The sequence below is a fragment of the Salmo salar genome, chromosome 10 (genome assembly GCF_965601325.2).
Source record: "Salmo salar chromosome 10, fSalSal1, whole genome shotgun sequence".
NCBI classification, from domain to species: Eukaryota; Metazoa; Chordata; class Actinopteri; order Salmoniformes; family Salmonidae; genus Salmo; species Salmo salar.
Genome location: NC_138300.1, coordinates 79,650,302 through 79,669,489, shown reverse-complemented (window position 1 = coordinate 79,669,489; position 19,188 = coordinate 79,650,302). Strand labels below are relative to the sequence as shown.

The 19,188-nt window shown below is 44.5% G+C and overlaps 1 protein-coding gene across 1 annotated transcript; it reads left to right on the top strand.

Annotated features, from left to right (window-relative positions):
- Positions 1–33: 33 nt before the first annotated feature.
- LOC106561030 (hyaluronidase-5) lies at positions 34–13,954 on the top strand. The gene is made up of 4 exons (XM_014124587.3): positions 34–132; positions 6,136–7,084; positions 7,315–7,404; positions 12,948–13,954. The coding sequence occupies exons 2-4, from the start codon at positions 6,146–6,148 to the stop codon at positions 13,275–13,277; spliced, it is 1,359 nt and encodes a 452-aa protein (XP_013980062.1). The 5' UTR covers positions 34–132; positions 6,136–6,145; the 3' UTR covers positions 13,278–13,954.
- Positions 13,955–19,188: the final 5,234 nt, after the last annotated feature.

Here is a 19,188-nt window from a genome sequence, read left to right as displayed (position 1 = left end):
AGCAAAGTTATATTTAGACTGAACATCTCATTGATTCACAGTTCAAAAAGAATCCCAAACCTTACTTATCACTCTGACATTGAAGCTTGAAGTGCAGATAGAAAGTGGGTAACCAGCAATTGAAGAGACAAGGTATTTAATCTCATCAACCTTTGCTTTTCCTCCTTAGTACTTTGTCAATACTAATTAGGACACTTAGGAGCTATTTGTTTTGCAACACCAAAGTGAGTGTCTTCTAACCAGGTTACTCTTGAAATGTGTGAAACGGTGTAAAATGATTTATGTACAATTTTCAAACTAAACTGGAATGTAAACCATTAAATGTCACAGGTTACATATGGACTGTATATTATTTGAATGGAAAGAACAGAAATGTTTCAAATCTTTCCAGTTTTGTTCATGTTGTTTACCCATGCATGATGGCACTGTACAATGTACTTTCTAAGGGTTAGTCTTATAACTGATGTATCAGCAATATAAGGCATATTTCTTTGTGGATGCTTTACTTTTTGTTGATGTGTAATGTGTATGGATAGGTGGTTCATGTACAGTTGAAGTTGGAAGTTTATATACACCTTAGCCAAATACATTTAAACTCAGTTTTTCACAATTCCTGACATTTAATCCTAGGAAAAATTCCCTGTTTTAGGTCAGTTAGGATCACCACTGTATTTTAAGAATGTGAAATGTCAGAATAATAGTAGAGAGAATTATTTATTTCAGCTTTTATTTCTGTCATCACATTCCCAGTTGGTCAGACGTTTACATACACTCAATTAGTATTTGGTAGCATTGCCTTTAAATTGCTTAACTGGGGTCAAACTTTTCGGGTAGCCTTCCACAAGCTTCCCACAATAAGTTGGGTGAATTTTGGCCCATTCCTCCTGACAGAGCTGGTGTAACTGAGTCAGGTTTGTAGGCCTCTTTGCTCGCACACACTTTTTCAGTTCTGCCCATGCATTTTCTATAGGATTGAAATAAGGGCTTTGTGATGGCCACTCCAATACCTTGACTTTGTTGTCCTTATGCCATTTTGCCACAACTTTGGAAGTATGCTTGGGGTCATTGTCCATTGGAAGATCCATTTGCAACCAAGCTTTAACTTCCTGACTGATGTCTTGAGATGTTGCTTCAATATATAGACAATTTCCCTCCCTCATGATGCCATCTATTTTGTGAAGTGCACCAGTCCCTCTTGCAGCAAAGCACCTCCACAACATGATGCTGCCACCCCCGTGCTTCACGGTTGGGATAGTGTTCGCCGGCTTGCAAGCCTGCCACTTTTTACTCCAAACATAATGGTGGTCATAATGGCCAGACATTTCTCCAAAAACTACAATCTTTGTCCCCATGTGCAGTTGCAAACCGTAGTCTGGCTTTTTTTATGGTGGTTTTGGAGCAGTGGCTTGCTGAGTGGCCTTTCAGGTTATGTCGATATAGGACTCGTTTTACTGTGGATATAGATACTTTTGTACCTGTTTCCTCCAGCATCCTCACAAGGTCCTTTGCTGTTGTTCTGTGATTGATTTGCACTTTTCGCACCAAAGTACGTTCATCACTAGGAGACAGAACGCGTCTCCTTCCTGAGCAGTATGACGGCTTTGTGGTCCCATTGTCACGGTTGTCGTCTGGAATGGAGGACCAAAACGCAGCAGGAATGTGGATGCTCATCTTGATTTATTTTTAAATAAAGTGAACACCAAAATAACAAACCACGAAGAACTAACGATCAACACAACAGTCTTGTCAGGCTTACATACGCAAAACAAGAAACAAGAAAAACAACGAATGACAGTTTCGCAGGCTATACTTCGCAGTGCAAAAAACAACTACCCACCATACAAAACAAACATCCCTCTGCCACGTCCTAACCAAAATACTAAACCACTACTCCCTCTGCTGGTCAGGACGTGACAGTACCCCCCCATAAAGGCGCAGACCCCGGAATGCACCTTAAAAAAGAAAACACAAAAATCCCCAATACCCCAACAAAACCAAAAAGCAATACCCCCTAAACAATAAGGGAGGGAAGGGAGGGTGGCTGCCGTCAATGACGGCACTGTGCTACACCCTCCCTCCCCAACCCACCTATCCTGGAAGTGGCTCTGGTTCCGGCCTCCTGCCCTCCAGGTTATAGGCAGACTCATTGGGGTCCGGGTCGTAGAGAGACTCCCTTGATTCCGGGTCGCAGGCGGACCCCCTTGGTTTCGGGTCGCAGGCGGACCCCTTCGGTTCAGGGTCGCAGGCGGACCCCTTCGGTTCCGGGTCGCAGGCGGGCCACTCTGGCTGATCTGGGCAGACGGGCCACTCTGGCTGATCTGGGCAGACGGGCCACTCTGGCTGATCCGGGCAGACGGCCACTCTGGCTGATCCGGGCAGACGGGCCACTCTGGCTGATCCGGGAAGACGGGCCACTCTGGCTGATCCGGGCAGACGGGCCACTCTGGCTGATCCGGGCAGACGGCCTCTCTGGCTGATCCGGGCAGACGGCCTCTCTGGCTGATCCGGGAAGACGGGCCACTCGGGCTGATCTGGGCAGACGGGCCACTCTGGCAGATCCGGGCAGACGGGCCACTCTGGCAGCTCCGGGCAGACGGGCCAATCTGGCTGATCCGGGCAAACGGGCCACTCTGGCAGCTCCTGACTAGCGGGCGGCTCTGGCGACTCCTGACTGGCGGGCGGCTCTGGCGACTCCTGACTGGCGGGCGGCTCTGGCAACTCCTGACTGGCGGGCGGCTCTGGCGATTCCTGACTGGCGGGCGGCTCTGGCGACTCCTGACTGGTGGGCGGCTCTGGCGACTCCTGACTGGCGGGCGGCTCTGGCGGGCGGCTCAGGCTAGTGCGTGTAGCGGGAAACACTGGACCGTAGAGGCGCACTGGTGGTCTCGAGCGCAGGGTTGGCATCACCCCTTCAGGCTGGATGCCCACTCTCCCCTGGCACATGCGGGGCGCTGGTACTGCGCGTACCGGCCTGAAAATACCAGGCCTCACCATAGCACCTACCCCAAAGCACGGGACCTGTCCAGTCTGTTTCTGTCCAAAAAGGGTACGGGGAGCTGGCCTGGATCTCCAATCTCACCCCACCAAACAGCCCTTGTGCCCCCCCAAAAAAAATTATTCGGGCTGCCTCTCGGGCTCCCTTACCCGCCGTGTTCCCCAGTCCTCGCCAGAATTCCTCCGCTGCTTGGTCCTGGTATGGTGGGTATTTCTGTCACGGTTGTCGTCTGGAATGGAGGACCAAAACGCAGCAGGAATGTGGATGCTCATCTTGATTTATTTTAAAATAAAGTGAACACCAAAATAACAAACCACGAAGAACTAATGATCAACACAACAGTCTTGTCAGGCTTACATACGCAAAACAAGAAACAAGAAAAACAACGAATGACCGTTTCACAGGCTATACTTCGCAGTGCAAAAAACAACTACCCAGCATACAAAACAAACATCCCTCTGCCACGTCCTAACCAAAATACTAAACCACTACTCCCTCTGCTGGTCAGGACGTGACACCCATGGTGTTTATACTTGCGTACTATTGTTTGTACAGGTGAACATGGTACCTTCAGGCGTTTGGAAATTGCTCCCAAGGATGAACCAGACTTGTGGAGGTCTACAATTTTTTTTCTGAGGTCTTGGCTGATTTCTTTTGATTTTCCCATGATGTCAAGCAAAGAGACACTGAGTTTGAAGGTAGGCCTTGAGATACATCCACAGGTACACCTCCAATTGACTCAAATGATGTCAATTAGACTATCAGAAGCTTCTGAAGCCATGGTGACATTTTCTGGAATTTTCTAAGATGTTTAAAGGCACAATCAACTTAGTGTATGTAAACTTCTGACCCACGGGAATTGTGATACAGTGAGTTATAAGTGAAATAATCTGTCTGTAAACAATTGTTGGAAAAATGATTTTAAAAAAAATGATGATTTAATCTCAGAATTACATCAGTCTTGATTGGCAGGCAATGGAGCTGCCTCATACAGTATATTTGGGCATCAGGTAGCCTAGTGGTTAGCGCATTGGGCCAGTAACCGAAAGGTTGCTGGATTGAATCCCTGAGCTGACAAGGTAAAAATCTGTCGTTCTGCCCCTGAACAAGGCAGTTAACCCACTGTTCCCCGGTAGGCCATCATTGTAAATAAGAATTTGTTCTTAACTGAATTGCCTTGTTAAATAAGGGTTCAATTAAATATATATATAAATAAAGTGTATCAAGTGAAGTGATTGATGGTGGCTCACAGTAACTTACTCATCTTAGCCATGTTGTGATTTTTTTGTTCAAAGATTCCAAGATAGTAAAACAAATACACAAAAACTTTGCAACATGTGAAAAGTGTTGCTTGAATGTAAATGGACTGCAAAAAAATGTATACAAATGGTACCCTTTATTTTAAGGGACACATATTAGAAACTAATTTGTAATTTTTTGTAAATTCCGAATAAGTTCGTTATTATATCTTATTAGACATTTATTAGGCCTTTATTAAGTGTTTTCTTTATCGAGCATTATAAGTAATGTGTAACTGGCCAATCCTTACCCCTAGAGTTTATTGATGTACCGGTGTGCCAATAAAGTACCATAATAAAAAAAATCCCCATAAAAATCTGTTAGTTTAAGCTAGAGAGATATCTGTTGCATGAGCTGCGTCTCAATCCATCGCATCCGCCTATGGTGGCCTTTCGCAACTGTGGTGGAAGGTGGCCGAGATACAGCGGTGTTTGTCATCCCGAAAATATATCTTCTCACAAAAACGTCTGTAGAGTCCGAATGGTTTATGACTTCTCTATTGAAAGATGAGACTCATGAACACGATGGTGCCTCCGTTTTGCTCAATGACCCCCACCAGCCCCACAGGACTCGTCTGAAGTCTGTACCGTTGATGTGCCATCTTCTGTTTGTAGCGCCTGAAGCATTTTTTACTCTTAAAGTGTCCCTGAAAGTGACCCCTAACACTTGGATTCTATTGCATGATTATTTGGCCACATTCTCTCTCTTACACACACAGAATGTAACAGTGTATTAGGCTGTTAACTGCAGACAAACACTGATATCCTCCGCACACTCCAAAGGTCAGGTGCCTTGAAGGGCATCTGTGTTTTCCTGAGTACAGAAAAGAGATAGGAGACCAGATAACAGTAAAAGCAATAGTTTCACAGAAATATACAGGACCTGTTGTACTGGTTGACATAAGCGTGGTAGCTGCTTGATCATAGCACTTAACTGTTCTCTCACCCCAAAGCCTGCAACCTGATTCGGAGCCTGACGTGCCCGCAACTTGCTCCCATCCAGAGGACAAGAAAATGAAAATGATATTATTAATATGCCTATTTTTTATCTATCAGGTCATGTAAAATTTTTGATTTGCAGAAAGTGACAGTATAAGCGCTTAGGGTATATTGTCCAATCAGGCCGGCTTTGGAATTTAGGCCTATAATACTAGGTTTTATTCTACCAACTTTCATTTCATATGTCAAGAATTCTGTCAAGACCTGAGGTTTGTCAAAAGGTTGTGCAATAGCTTTACAATAACAGGTGATATATCATCTCCTGTTATTTTCAGATACCAGAGACAAGTATAGCCAGATTGAAATTCTGCAAATATGAACCGTTGTATGTCCTTGCTCTGCCTCTCTCTAATCGGTCTATTAAATAGTCAATAACAGTCATTCTTGGAACCACGGAAAAAGCTCTTGAATGATAAATCATAATGTACAACAAACAGGAACATGTTTAATGAGCACTTGACACAAGATGACATCAAATGGAATAGATTAACCCAAAGGTATAAAAATAGGATTTCTCTACTGTGTCAGTGTATTACGCACAGGTAAGGACTAGTAGGCTGTCTTTTGGTTGTTTGGTAATATCCATAATATTAGTCTGTCATCTGACTTTGTAACAGTTGAACATTGTCATCAACAGCTTGTGTACTGAAAGTTCTAATAACTGATACCACTGGCTCTATCACCTTTTCTCTCTGCTATGGCTATCACTGGCTGTAAGATTTAAAGATATCTGAAAAGACACGTAGTAAGGTACCTCACTGTAGCTATACAGAGATAGTTGGGAAGTCATATTCCTCCACTGCCAGTTGCCACATACATGCATTTATATATTTTTTTTCACAGAGGAGTCACGATGGACCAGTTCTCCCAGATGAAAAGGGGCGCTCCACAGCTACTCCCCACCCTTGCCCTCTCCGTTCTGGCGTGTCTTAGTTTTGTCTCCCCCCTACCTACAACGGAGCCCCCACTGTTTGACGGTCATCCTTTTGTGGGTATTTGGAATACCCCGACCCCTGCATGCAAGAGGCTGCAGATCCCACTGGACACCTGGTCCTTCAAAGCAGTGACCACGCCTGCTGCTGTTCCTGGTCAGTTCCTCACCCTGTTCTACGTCGACCGCCTGGGCCTGTACCCTCACGTTGACCCCAACAACCATCGCCAGTTCAATGGTGGCATCCCCCAAAAGGGCAACCTGACGGCCCACCTGATTAAGGCCTACGGTGACATCAATCATTACATCCCCTCTGAAACAACCCCGGGTCTGGCCGTCATTGACTGGGAAGACTGGCGCCCCCTGTGGGACAGAAACTGGGGGTCCAAGGATATTTACCGTCAACTGTCGATCGCCTATGCTCGACAGAAGGACCCCTCTTTGTCCCCATCACAAGCAACCACTGAGGCTAAGAAGCAGTTTCAGACTGCAGCCCGCAACTACATGGAGGGAACCATGATGCTAGGTATCAGCCAGCGGCCCAGCCAGCAATGGGGGTTCTATCTGTTCCCCGATTGCTACAACTATGGCTGGGAGAAGCCAGGCTACACTGGGCAATGCTCCGACAAGACCAAGAGCCAGAACGACGAGCTTTTGTGGCTTTGGGAGTCCAGCACGGCTCTATATCCTTCAGTCTACCTGCCTGCATCGCTGAACAACAGCGCCAACGTGGCGCTTTTCGTCCGAAACCGGGTTCAGGAGGCAGTGAGGGTGGCAGCTCTGACCAAACGCCCCTACACTGTGCCCATCTATGTGTACTCACGCCCACTCTACAGTGACCTAAATAAGTTTCTCAGTATGGTGAGGGCATTAGATGTCAATTACTTAATAGTTCAATATTGAGTGCTACACAATTTCAATAGACTTATGTTATCTTTACCTTTGTGCTATTAAAACGTGTGCTCACTAAATGCTGATAACTCACAAGAACATTTTCAAGACATGCAGTGCACACACTATTACAAATGTATTTTTTACTTCAGCTGAGTTTCATGCAGGAGTTTGTCATACTGTATGTCTGTCATTCCCAGGAGGATCTGATCAGAAGTATTGGAGAAAGTGCAGCATTGGGGGCCTCCGGGTCAGTGCTCTGGGGGGCCAGTGCCGACTATACTGACAAGGTAATCTCACATACACCCCTCCACATTTCTTATTTTATGTCCCATGATAAAATATCAAGTACACTTATTTAATTTGTACTATGTTTTGTTTAAATGTCATTGAATACTTCAATGTAAAAAGCTTTTTTGAGTGGTGGTGCAGTACCCTTATGGAGAAATCACATGATTTCACGTGACATATACCAGTTTATGTTTTTGGAACACTTCATATGTGATGATCTTGGCATGGCGACAGGTAGGCTAGTGGTTGGAGCAGGGCTCGCCAACCTTGTTCCTGGAGAGCTACCCTCCTGTAGGGTTCCTCTTCAACCCCAGTTATAACTAACCTGATTCAGTTTATCAACCAGCTAATTATTATAATCAGTTGCGCTAGATTAGGGTTGGAGAGAAAACCTACAGGATGGTAGCTCTCAAGGAACAGGGTTGAAGAGCCCTGGGTTAGAATGTTGGGCCAGCAACCGAAAGGCTGCTGGTTCAAATACCTGAGCCGACAAGGTGAAAAATCTGTTGATGTGCCCTTGAGCAAAGCGCTGACCCTGTAAACCAACACTTTTTTTTCCCACCTTTGAAATCATGTGAAACTATACAGTATGTTTTTGGAATGTTTCACATTTGATGATATTACACATGATTTTACAGGTGATGTCCTGCAAACAAAAATTAGTCTTTATGATACACACAGTGCTTTTAAATTACAATATATATTTGACTATATTGTGTATGCTTATTTATACAGTAATTATTATTCAACATGTCCTTATGTGGGATTTGATTGCACAACCTTTTGGTTCACAGCATTCCGATCTTCCTGCTATGCCACCATGTGGTGCAGTACCCATACGGAGAAATCACATGATTTCACGTGACATATACCAGTACTGACACATGTGTCAGTAACTGATTTCACCTGTATTCTTACACTTTGGACTACAAAGTAAATCTTTGCTAAAAATACACTGAAGAAAAACAATTTTATTTATCATAGTGATTCAGGAGTAACATTAAAACGGAATAATATGCCCCACCAACATTGATAACTATACAGAAATCCCTCAGACTTGCTGAAATAAGTAAATGAAATCAATGATGAGGGAATAGACAGAATAACTGATAACTAAAATAACTGTGCAGATGGCACACTTTTACTAAGTGCGGAGATGTTTCAGGATTATTTCCAGCAACATCGCAAACTGTTTTAGAGACTGACGAACAGGGTCTGGTAGTGCTCCAGTTCTCCATGTCAGAATAAGCAACAAAGGACTTGGAAAGCATATCAAATCTTATGGAAATGTCACTACGGTTATTGTGAGTAACCTAATTTATCTTCCTTTAACTCCACCTTCTAGTGAGTTTATACAAACTGTCATCTCCTACCATTCTGATAGATTGGAGACTGTCAGAAAAAATGGTTGTAATGTTAATCATTTGGATGTTATTCCATGTGTCACCTCGAGGCAGATGCCCCGTTGAATATGCTTTTAAATGTTAGAGCAATCACTAGTAAAACCTTTCTCATGAATGACATCATTACTAAGCGCAAAGTTGATTGCATGTTTCTCACTGAAACATGGCTGTCATCAGACTCTAGTGCCGCTCTTATTGAAGCCTACCCCCTGGACTACAGCTTTTGATACTCTATCAGAAAAGGGAAAAAGGGTGGGTGGACAGCCTCTACTTTTAATAATGCTCTCAGCTGTAAGAATATTTTGTTTGGCGACTTTGGGTCTTTTGAGCATCATGCTATACTGTTTAAATGTTAGCCACCAGTGTTGGCCATTACCCTGTATAGGCCACCAAAGCACTGAACCAACTTTCTATACTGATTTATCTGAGCTATTGTCTATTGTCCCTGAGAACTATGATAAAATCATTGTGTTGGACGATTTGAATATTAATGTTGACAAAGAGACTAACTCCAAGGTCTTTGAATTTATGAATATTTTGAGCTCTATGGACTTTATCCAACATGTTACTAGGCCCACCCATAACTGCAGCCATACTCTGGGCCTGGTTATTACCAAGGGGCTTTCTACTGGGCCCACCCATAACCGCAGCCATACTCTGGACCTGGTTATTACCAAGGGGCTTTCTATTGACATATCCTCTATTGTTGATGTTGATTTACCTGGTCACCACTGTGTATTTTGTATTACCTTGTTTCCCATAGCACAGGGTTACACTGAACCCATTATTAAGAAACGCTATCTTACCTCTGACGTTGCTACAGATTTAATTGAGTGCATGAACAATACTCCACTACCTCTTCTGCCTTCCTCTTGTAATGATTTAGTTGATCATTTTAATAGCACATTAAGGGTAACCATTGATGCCATAGCTCCAGTAAAGCTGAAAAAGTCCACATCCAAATGGAGAGCCTCTTGGATGAGTGAGGAAACTAAATCAATTCAAGAGAAATTGCAGAAAGGCAGAGCGTAAGGGGAGAAAGTCAAAGTTGCAGGTCCATTATGATATTCTGAGAGAGCATCTTGGCATATATAACAAGGCCATTAGAAATGCCAGACAGGCTCATTTTTCTAACTTGATCACTATTAATCAGAATAATTTAAAGATGCTCTTCTTGACCATTGATGGCCTGATAAATCCTACCCCCTCAAACCTAAGTGAACTTTCCTCCACATCTATATGTGATGAGTTTGCGGCATATTTCAGAGATAAGATAACCAACATTAGGTTGGGTATCAGTCAAGCAAGACCTGATGAGAAGTTTTATGATATGTGCCCTAGCCTACCACGCAAAGGCACTATGGATTTATTTTCCCTGTTTTACTCAGACATGCTCAGGAAAGTGATATCACAACTTAAGCCTTCTACCTGCCTTCTCGATCATATCCCCACCACCTTCTTCAAAATAGTTTTTAATTGCAAGGTATTGTTAATCACTCCCTATTCACAGGCACTTTCCAAACCGCACTAAAAACTGTTATGGTGAAACCCCTTCTGAAGAAAAGTAATCTAGATTATTCAGCTTTTAGCAATTTTCGGCCAATCTCCAGCCTTTCATTCTTTAGCAGAATTATGGAGAAATTTGTTTTCAAACAGCAAAATATATTTTTTTATGCACCAACAATCAAATAACCCAGAAAGGTGCTAAAAATAGGCGATTATAACATATGTAGCCAAAGAAACAAGGTTCATGAAACAAGGTTCATAACTTGCTTGTAACAGATGACATTCATATTCGGACTATCTCGGAAACTTAGATAATGCCTTTGATGATACAGTGGTAGCAATACATAGTTTAAACATCTATCATCTATAACCCTGATGTCCTAGCCTTGTCTGAATCCTGGCTTAGGAAGGCCACCAAAAATTCTGAAATTTCCATCCCCAACTACAGCATTTTCCATCAAGATAAAACTGCCAAAGGGGGCAGAGTTGCAATCCACTGCAGAGATAGCCTGCAGAGTTCTGTCTTACTATCCAGGTCTGTGCCCAAATAGTCGAGCTTTTCTTTTAAAAATCCACCTTTCCAGAAACAAGTCTCTCACTGTTTCCGCTTGTTATAGACCCCCCTCAGCCCCCAGCTGTGCCCTGGACACCATATGTGAATTGATTGCCCCCTCCCATCTATTTTCAGAGTTCGTACTGTGAGGTGACCTAAACTGGGATATGCTTAACACCCCGGCCATCCTACAATCTAAACTAGATGCCCTCAATCTCACACAAATTATCAAAGAACCTACCAGGTACAACCATAAATCCGTAACCATGGGCACCTTCATAGATATCCTGACTAACTTGCCCTCCAAATACACCTCTGCTGTCTTCAACCAGGATCTCAGCGATCACTGCCTCATTGCCTGCGTCCGTAATGTGTCCGCGGTCAAATGACCACCACTCATCACTGTCAAACGCTCCCTAAAATACTTCAGCGAGCAGGCCTTTCTAATCGACCTGGCCCGGGTTCTGACAACCTGGATGGAAAATTACTGAGGATAATAGCGGACAATATTGCCACTCCTATTTGCCATATCTTCAAATTAAGCCTACTAGAAAGTGTGTGCCTTCAGGCCTGGAGGGAAACAAAAGTCATTCCGCTACCTAAGAATTGTAAAGCCCCCTTTACTGGCTCAAATAGCCGACCAATCAACCTGTTACCAACCCTTAGTAAACTTTTTGAAAAAATTGTGTTTGACCAGATACAATGCTGTTTTACAGTAAAGAAATTGACAACAGACTTTCAGCACACTTATAGGGAAGGACATTCAACAAGCACTTAGCCAATCATCAGTCATTTGTGTGAGATACATTGATGATACAAAGATTGCAGGGGGTTGTTTTGTTAGACTTCAGTGCGGCTTTTGACATTATCGATCATAGTCTACTACTAGAAAAAATGATGTATTATGGCTTTTCACCCCCTGGTATTTTGATGATAAAGAGTTACCTGTCTAACAGAACACATAGGGTGTTCTTTAATGGAAGCCTCTCCAACATAATCCAGGTAGGCTCAGGAATTACCCAGGGCAGCTGTTTAGGCCCCTTACATTTTTCATTCTTTACTAATGACATGCCACTGGTTTTGGGTAAAGCCAGTGTGTCTATGTATGCAGATGACTCAACAGCATACACATCAGCTACTATAGCGACTGAAATGACTACAACACTTAACAAAGAGCTGCAGTTCGTTTCAGAATGGGTGGCAAGGAATAAGGTAGTCCTAAATATTTCAAAAATGAAAAGCATTGTATTTGAGCCAAGTCATACACTAAAGCCTAAATCTCAACTAAATCGTGTAATGAATAACGTGGAAATTGAGCAACTTGAGGTTACTAAACTGCTTGTAGTAACCCTGGATTGTAAACGGTCATGGTCAAAATATATTGATACAACAGTAGCTAAGATGGGGAGAAGTCTGTCCATAGTAAAGTGCGGTCCTGCATTCTTAATAACAACACTATCAACAAGGCACGTCTTACAGGCCTTAGTTTTGTCGCACCTGGACTACTATTCAGTAATGTGGTCAGATGCCGCAAAGAGGGACTTAGGAAAATTACAATTGGCACAGAACAGGGCAGCGCGGCTGGTCCTTAAAAGTACACGGGGAGCTAATATTAATGATATGCATGTCAATCTCTCATGGCTCAAAGTGGAAGATAAATTGACTTCATCACTACTTGTTGAAAAGTGAAATTCATGTGTTTTTTTTCCGGAAGGAAATGCTGACCAATGATGGCACGCTGTTTCATTTGCTATTTAGGTAAAAAACTGAAAGTAAATAATGTTTATGCTTATCATATCACCTTTCACATGTTGTCAGGTGGCACAACACTTGGATATGACATGTCCATTTGTGGCCACCTTCTTTTTATCCTCTATATAATTCATCCAACATTCCGTCCCAAGAGCAAGTTCATTAATAACTCACACACACACACGTTAATAACTTGAACACACACACGCGCACACACGCACACGCACACACATTGCCGATATGTTTATTCTTCATGTCCTATAAAGATTTGTTGCATGATGCACAAATGTTCCAGTTTCACGCGCCACCCCCCTCTCTCTCCTTTCAGGCTTCATGTGAAGCATTATCCACATACCTGACATCCACCCTCAACCCATACGTTGCTAACGTGACCGCTGCCGCCAAACTCTGTAGTGACGTCCTTTGCCAGGGCAATGGCCGCTGTGTCAGAAAGGACTACAACTCCAATGACTACCTGCACCTGAACCCAGACAACTTCCGCCTCCTAAAGTCCCAGCGAAAGTACGTGGCCATCGGAATACCCTCCTCTGCTGACCTACTCACCTTAGCAGACAAGTTCACCTGCCAGTGCTACACAGGCAGTAGCTGCTCACCCCAGATATCACATCCCATGACCCCAATGGTTATTCAAGTTTAGCCTCCCTGGGGGTTCACTCTTAGAAAATCTCACGAATCTGACAAATGCATTCACAGTAAGGGTACGTGTATATGATTGAAGCAAATAATCAAGGTTCTCATTTTTCGATTAACAGTATTTTTTTTGAGAATCCTGCACTATAGGACTGAATCACTAAAGTAAGAAATTACATATTTATGTCAAAATAAAATTCTAAAATATTTTACATTGTTGTATTATTTGATATACTTTGGACAGTATGCAGAGCCTGTAACATTTAACCCAATAACCCCAATGTTTTTAGGGGCTTTGAGTAATGGTACTGGGATGATTATATTAAAGAAATACTGTGTTAACATATTTGGTTAATATATAATGAAATGACTGGCTAAGTATCTACAATTACTCAGCAGTAAATTTCCAACTTATGCTGACCAAGCATATAGAAGGAAAAATACTAGGAACAAATCATTCCTTCCTACTGTGCATAAACAGGTTGAATTAACATTGATTCCATGTCATTTTAACCAAAACAGTCAATGTGATGACATTGAATCAATGTGGAAAAGATTGGATTTGAAAAAAATCATCAACGCAAGGGAATTTCATATTTTTTTGTAATGACATGGTGACATTTTATGTTGATTTCACATTGAATTCCAATTAGTTGACAAATGAAAAATAAATGTTGAACTGACGTCTGTGCCCAGTGAGTTGCGTGTCATGCCACATAGCAAGGATATTTGGTGGTGTTCTTATACACTTGTTTTCTCATATCACCTTCCAGGCACAGAGACACTCATTTTAAGCCTGTTTACATCAGTTACTCTCAAAAAAAGATACCCCTGAAGGAGTCAGAAAACAGCGCATAAATCAAACATAAATAAGTCTTCTCTGTGGTGACAAGTTTCCACAAGAGCTTGCTATGCTACGCTTAAAGCTATTGCAGAACTTATTTAGAGATGCACTATTCACACTCCCAGATGAAGGTTTGTAGTGAGGGGTTAATGATTTTGAGCAGGAAAAGGGGACCTACAGAGTGTGGTGGGTGGCAAGGAATTTGTGTGAAAATCCCTGGAACAGGTGAGCTTACATTCATGTTGTAACCTTTTATCCTTTGTTCTACCCATTTGACAACTTTGTTTAGTCTCACTTTCTCTCATGATATTGTTTGAAGTGTGTTTGAAGTTGCTAGTGTTTCGTCTCGGGCAGGGTTAGGGAGTAATCTGATTACCCCCCAAAAACTGGACCTGTAAACAGTTACGTTACCAGCTAAAATATTGTAATTTCACAAAAAAAATTCTGTCACAAACCCACGTGTGTGCAGACTATGCGCAGACCAGCTGTTTGCAGTGTTTACGGACATATTCAATCTCTCCCTATCCAAGTCTGCTGTCCCCACATGCTTCAAGATGTCCATAATTGTTCCTGTACCCAAAAAAGCGCTCCATAGGACTCACTCCATAGGACTCACTTTTGTCATCATAAAGTGTTTTGAGAAGCTAGTTAAGGATCACCGCCACCTTACTTGACCCACTGCAATTCACGGATGATGCAATTGCGCTATCCAATCTGGACAAGAGGAATACCTTTGTAAGAATGCTGGGTCTAAACCCTTCCTGGGCAACTTGGTCCTGGACTTTCTGACGGGCCACCCCCAGGTGGTGAAGGTAGGCAACAACACCTCCACTACGCTGATCCTCAACACAGGGGTCTCACAAGAGTGCGTGCTCAGCCCCCTCCTTACTCCCTGTTTACCCACGAGTTCGTGGCCACACGCCTCCAACTCAATCATCAAGTTTGTGGATGACACAACAGACTGATTACCAACAATGACGAGGTGAGGGCCCTGGTGGAATGGTGCCAGGAAAATAACCTCTCCCTCAACATCAACAAAACGAAGGAGCTGATCGTGCAGAGGGAGCACGCAGAGCAGAGGGAGCACACCCCATCAATATCGAGAAGGTGAAAAGCTTCAAGTTCCTCGGCGTACACGTCACTGACAATCTGAAATGGTCCACCCACACAGACAGTATGGTGAAGAAGGCGCAACAGCAATACCGCCTCTTCAACCTCAGGAAACTGAAGAAATTCATCTTGGCCCCTAAGATTCTCACAAACTTTTACGGATCCACCATTGAGAGCATCTTGTCGGGATGTATCACCGCCTGGTACGGCAAATGCACCGTCTGCAACCGTAGGGCCCTCCAGAGGGTGGTGTGGTCAGCCCAGTGCATCACCGGGAGCACACTGCCTGCCCTTCAGGACATCTACTGGGCGGCAGGTAGTCTAGTGGTTAGAGCATTGGGCCAGTAACCAAAAGGCTGCTAGATTGAATCCCTGAGGTGACAAGGTAAAAATCTGTCACTCTGCCCCTGAACAAGGCAGTTAACCCACTGTTCCTAGGCCATCATTGTAAATAAGAATTTGTTCTTAACTGACTTGCCTAGCTAAATAAAGGTTAAAGAAAAAAATTACAGAAGGCGAGGTCAGTACAGGTGCATCTCACGGCGGTCAGACGTTACAGCCTTTTTCACCTTATCAATCTACGTACTGTGAGCGGAACAAGAAATTTGGTGTTCCTCTAAAGCGGAAAGGTGGAATAAACGAGTCAGGAGTAGGTTTTCTTAATTGAACAAAGTTCTCTATTGAGCGATTTCTTTCAATTCAAACACTCTCAACACAATCAATGATAATCTCCCAAGGAAAACATAAATCTTCTTCTTTACATGAAAAAGGAACGAGTATCTTTAAACTATAATATAAATATATAACATAAGTATCTATCACCGTCTTAATGGTTCGTTCGTGGATAGCTCCCCTCTCGTGTTGGCCATCCCCCAGAGGTAGTTTGTCTTCTTCTTTCACCTTCCGAAAGGTACGTCTTCTCCTTTGGAGGAGCAAACACTCTTTCTTTCTTTTCCCCCCTCACTGCTGGTTCCCTCCTCTCTAGGGGAAAGAGAATAGGTCATTAGTACCGTCAGCTGTGCTTAATTGCCTCTGATCCCCTTGACTCACATGCCTGGCTGGGCTACTATCCGTGAGCCCAGCCTGCCCTCCGGTGGTCCTTCCACATACCTCCCCCCTCAGGACCGGACTGGAGGGCTGGGCGCCAGACACGCCGTCTTGGCCCCATATCTGAGGCGTCTACCTGCACAATGAACTCTTGGGAGAAGTCAGAAGCCTGCAGGACGGGATCAGAGCACAGGCTATCTTTTAGCAACTGAAAGGCGTCTTCCGTCTTGTCCTTCCACGCTACACGGTTTGGCAGGTTTTTCTTGATGAGGTTTGGGAGGGGGTTGGCAATGGTTGCATATCCAGCGATGAAACGGCGATTATATCCCGTTATCCCTAAGAAGGCCGAACGTCCGGCTTTGTCTGAGGTCGAGGCCAGTCCCGAATTGCCCTGGTCTTCTCTGCCTGTGGGCGTATTTTCCTGTTCCCCACGGTGTATCCCATTCCGCTTCGGACAGACCCAGGCAGCATTTTTTTGGATTGGCAGTCAACCCTGTAGCTTCCAGGCTCATGAGCACTGCCCGTAGTCGCAGGAGGTGACTATCCCAGTCCTCTTTGTGGATGACGACATCGTCTATGTACGCTGCTGCGTACATAGACTTGGCCTTTCCTAAGCGGTCCAAGAGTTCATCCACACCGGGCATGGGATACGCGTCGAATGTAGAGATGGCGTTCACCCTCCTAAAGTAGTTGCAGTCTCATACTACCATCGGGTTTGGGGACCAGGACTATGGGACTGGACCACTCATTCGTAGATGGCTTGCACTTCCGGTTTGGAGCGAGCAGTCGCACCACGCTTCGCTCCACAGGTAATATTACACTTCGCTACATTACAACGGCTTGATTTGTTTGATCTGAGCAATTCTTCTTAGCTAGCTACATAGCCGTCTTTGTATCAAAGATAATTGTGTAGTTTAGAGTAACTGAGTAATTATCGAGGCTAGCTATCTTCGTCCTCCTAACGTAGTCAACACTGCTAGCTGCTAGCTAGCTAGTCATCACTGTTAGCTAGCCAACTTCTACCGACTAGCAGCACCGCAGAAACTATTACATTACAACGCAACGACTTGATTAGTGTGGTGTTAGTGTTAGTTAGCCAGCTACATAGTTGTCTTTGCTGTCTCTGTATCTAAGATAATTGTGTAGTTTGAGTTTGAGTATTATCGAGGTGTGCTAGCCAGCCGCGACGCGGCGCCAGACTTACTCAACACACCTAGTCATCATTAACCCACTGCCAGCTAGCCAACCGTTACCGACTAGCAGCGCTGTAGTTACTAATACTTTACAACGGAACGATTTGACTAGTGCAGTGTTACCTAGCTAGCTACCTAGTTGTCTTTGTCATAGCTTGATAATTGTTAATTGATAATTGTTAGCTAGCCAGCCATCGAGGTTAGCTAGCCAGCTATTTCCGTCCCCCGCGACGCCATTTTTCCTAACCTAGCCAACTATTACCGACGAGCAGCATTGTTGAAACTCAATACACTACAAGGAACGTCTTGATTAGTGTTATGTTAGCTAGCTAGCTACAAAGTTGCTTTGTATCATGACAAGGTGTAGTACTGAAACTACCGAGGTTACCTAGCCAGCTACACGTTCAAAGTCAACAACGCAGCCACTGTTAGCTAGCCTACTCCACCAGCCAGCAGTACTGTATCATTTTAGTCAATAACATTTTTGCAATGTAAGCTTAACTTCCTGAACATTCGAGACGTGTAGTCCACTTGTCACTCCAATCTCATTTGCATTAGCGTAGCCTCTTCTGTAGCTTGTCTACTATGTGTCTGCCTATCCCTGTTCTCTCTCCTCTGCACAGGCCATACAAACGCTCCACACCGCGTGGCCGCTGCCACTCTAACCTGGTGGTCCCAGCGCGCACGACCCACGTGGAGTTCCAGGTCTCCGGCAGCCTCTGGAACTGCCGGTCTGCGGCCAACAAGGCTGAGTTCATCTCAGCCTATGCTACCCTCCAGTCCCTAGACTTCCTGGCGCTGACGGAAACATGGATCACCACAGATAACACTGCTACTCCTACTGCTCTCTCCTCGTCTGACTACGTGTTCTCGCATACCCCTAGAGCATCGAGCCAGCGGGGTGGTGGCACTGGAATCCTCATCTCTCCCAAGTGGACATTCTCTCTTTCTCCCCTGACCCATCTGTCTATCTCCTCATTTGAATTCCATGCTGTCACAGTTACCAGCCCTTTCAAGCTTAACATCCTTATCATTTATCGCCCTCCAGGTTCCCTTGGAGAGTTCATCAATGAGCTTGACGCCTTGATAAGTTCCTTTCCTGAGGATGGCTCACCTCTCACAGTTCTGGGTGACTTTAACCTCCCCACGTCTACCTTCGACTCATTCCTCTCTGCCTCCTTTTTTCCACTCCTCTCCTCTTTCGACCTCACCCTCTCACCCTCCCCCCCTACTCACAAGGCAGGCAATACGCTTGACCTCATCTTTACTAGATGCTGTTCTTCCACTAATCTCATTGCAACTCCCCTCCAAGTCTCCGACCACTACCTTGTATCCTTTTCCCTCTCGCTCTCATCCAACACTTCTCACTCTCCCCCTACTCGGATGGTATTGCGCCGTCCCAACCTTCGCTCTCTCTCTCCCGCTACTCTCTCCTCTTCCATCCTATCATCTCTTCCCTCTGCTCAAACCTTCTCCAACCTATCTCCTGATTCTGCCTCCTCAACCCTCCTCTCCTCCCTCTCTGCATCCTTTGATTTCCTCTGTCCCCTATCCTCCAGGCCGGCTCGGTCCTCCCCTCCTGCTCCGTGGCTCGACGACTCACTGCGAGCTCACAGAACAGGGCTCCGGGCAGCCGAGCGGAAATGGAGGAAAACTCGCCTCCCTGCGGACCTGGCATCCTTTCACTCCCTCCTCTCTACATTTTCCTCTTCTGTCTCTGCTGC